This window comes from Tigriopus californicus, chromosome 11 (genome assembly GCF_007210705.1).
Source record: "Tigriopus californicus strain San Diego chromosome 11, Tcal_SD_v2.1, whole genome shotgun sequence".
In the NCBI taxonomy this organism is placed as follows: Eukaryota; Metazoa; Arthropoda; class Copepoda; order Harpacticoida; family Harpacticidae; genus Tigriopus; species Tigriopus californicus.
Window position 1 is genome coordinate 15,714,497 of NC_081450.1, and position 1,903 is coordinate 15,716,399.

Genomic DNA, 1,903 nt, shown 5'->3' on the forward strand with positions numbered 1-1,903 from the left:
GCGCTTCATCTCCAATTTTTTCAATGACCAAATTTTGTGCTAATCTAGTACATTGTACCCATTGATTCTCCTAAACAAGTGTGCCAGGATATGAGCAATGTTTGTGTCCGAACTTTACGCCATAAATATCCAAAATAAAACTGATTTTGGACCATAATGAATGACAAACACATTTTTAATCAAACCTTCAAAACTGAAAGAACCTGCTATTGTCAACTCGCCAGTTTTCTCAGCAACCAATCACATTCTTTGCACCGAAATTATTGACATTGCCATTCTCTTACTCTAAATCATAACTGAGCTAGCTGGTCACTCTTCACCAAACACTCAATTCACTCTTAACAAGCACAGATGTGAGCACAAGTGTGGCTAACCGGTGTAGATCCGAGCGAAGTCACGACTGAATCTCCACCCGATTTCATCGTATCTCTAGCGGCAAAAATTTGCAGCTAGGTTGCGTGATTTCATTACCCAATGTTGCGTAGTCATTAGAGCCTGATTTTAACTTTACAAAATATCACATCTCGTCGACTCATCTCTGGAGCTAACTTTAACAAACAAGATTCATTTCATTTTAAATCTGAACATGTTCAGTCATGATTTCTTGTTCTTGTTTCTTTCTTAAGCTCCTTGTTGCAGTTTGATGAATCCATTTAAATATTTATAAACTGTGGCCACAATTATTGCTTTGTCAGGGGCTAAGCTAGACTGCCCTCGTTCTTAATAGGTTTCAACTTTCGCTAATCCTACACTGAGTAAATGCCGGGGATTTCGGTTTCATTTATTAAGGAGCGTATTAAAAATTTGAGAGAATTAGGACGAAAGCTTCACGGATTGGGGAAAAAGGAACGGAACTGGGGACTATGGGTTCTTTTCCTATTGATTTTGGGGAATGACTCAGGATTCATGGGGAGTTGTATCTCTCTCAGAGGAACAATTTCCAATTGGCTGGCGATAGCTTTCTTGCTTGCCAAACTATTTTCTGGCGAGTTCATGAATCTTTTTAGATGTTGTATCCGTGCTAGGAAGTTCTCGTACTCTTTGGGAAGCTTCTCCGTTTCGACAAGGTCACCCAAATCGTCATCCTCCTGGAAGAGATTGACATTATGCTCTACAAGATGCTCCGTAGTCTGCTTAATAGATATCTTCATACCTTCGTTTCACCACAACTGGGACTTGGAACGCATCCCATACCATCAACCACCTCTTGCTGTTTGGAGCTTAAATCCACATCACTGCTTTTTTCGATTCCAGAGGGGATGACCTTGAGCAAAGCCAATATGTGGCTATGATTGCAAAAGTTTCTGACAAACAAATAAGGCAAAAACACATGAAATGGCAGGTGCAAGGCTTCCGACAACTTAAGCATAAAGAGTGATGATGGGGAAAATGAGACCATAATAGAAAATTAACTCTATCATTTCAACTCGTTTCGGTGGCAAAAGACGGTAGCAAAGGTGGGTGTTGATTGTTTATAGTAAATATTCAACTATCAACCTAGCTTTCTCACAAACGTTCTTTCTTCTACCCCGACATGAAGGTGAAAATTCGTCCGTGTAAACAGTTTATGTTATATTAACCAATAACTGGCAAATGACCTACCTTACTTTTACGATTTTCATTTGAATGCAATTAATTAAATAAATGTTTTGGGTAACGATGCCCATCACTGATTGTTAAGAGCCTATCAAAGATTCTTTAGCAGGGCCAAACCGGATTGCTAGCCGGAAGGTTCAACTTACCGATAGGCATACTGCTGACATTGGCAAGTGTATAGATGAGCGCAAATTTTAGGTTCTGGACAATTACCGCAAACGACGAGGCAACTCCCGTGAGTGCAACCAAAATATTGAGCTCTAACTGGTACGAACGGATCTTTCCATCCCCATTTGTTTGATCAAAC

The 1,903-nt window shown here is 39.9% G+C and overlaps 1 protein-coding gene across 1 annotated transcript; it reads right to left on the minus strand.

The window, feature by feature from the left end:
• Nucleotides 1-768: 768 nt before the first annotated feature.
• Nucleotides 769-1,848, minus strand: LOC131890463 (uncharacterized; the record flags this gene model as incomplete). Its single annotated transcript, XM_059239802.1, is given in 3 exon segments — nucleotides 769-1,088; nucleotides 1,154-1,304; nucleotides 1,743-1,848. Coding segments are annotated over 3 exon segments (518 nt in total), but the record flags the coding sequence as incomplete, so codon positions are not given.
• Between the last annotated feature and the right edge of the window lie 55 nt (nucleotides 1,849-1,903).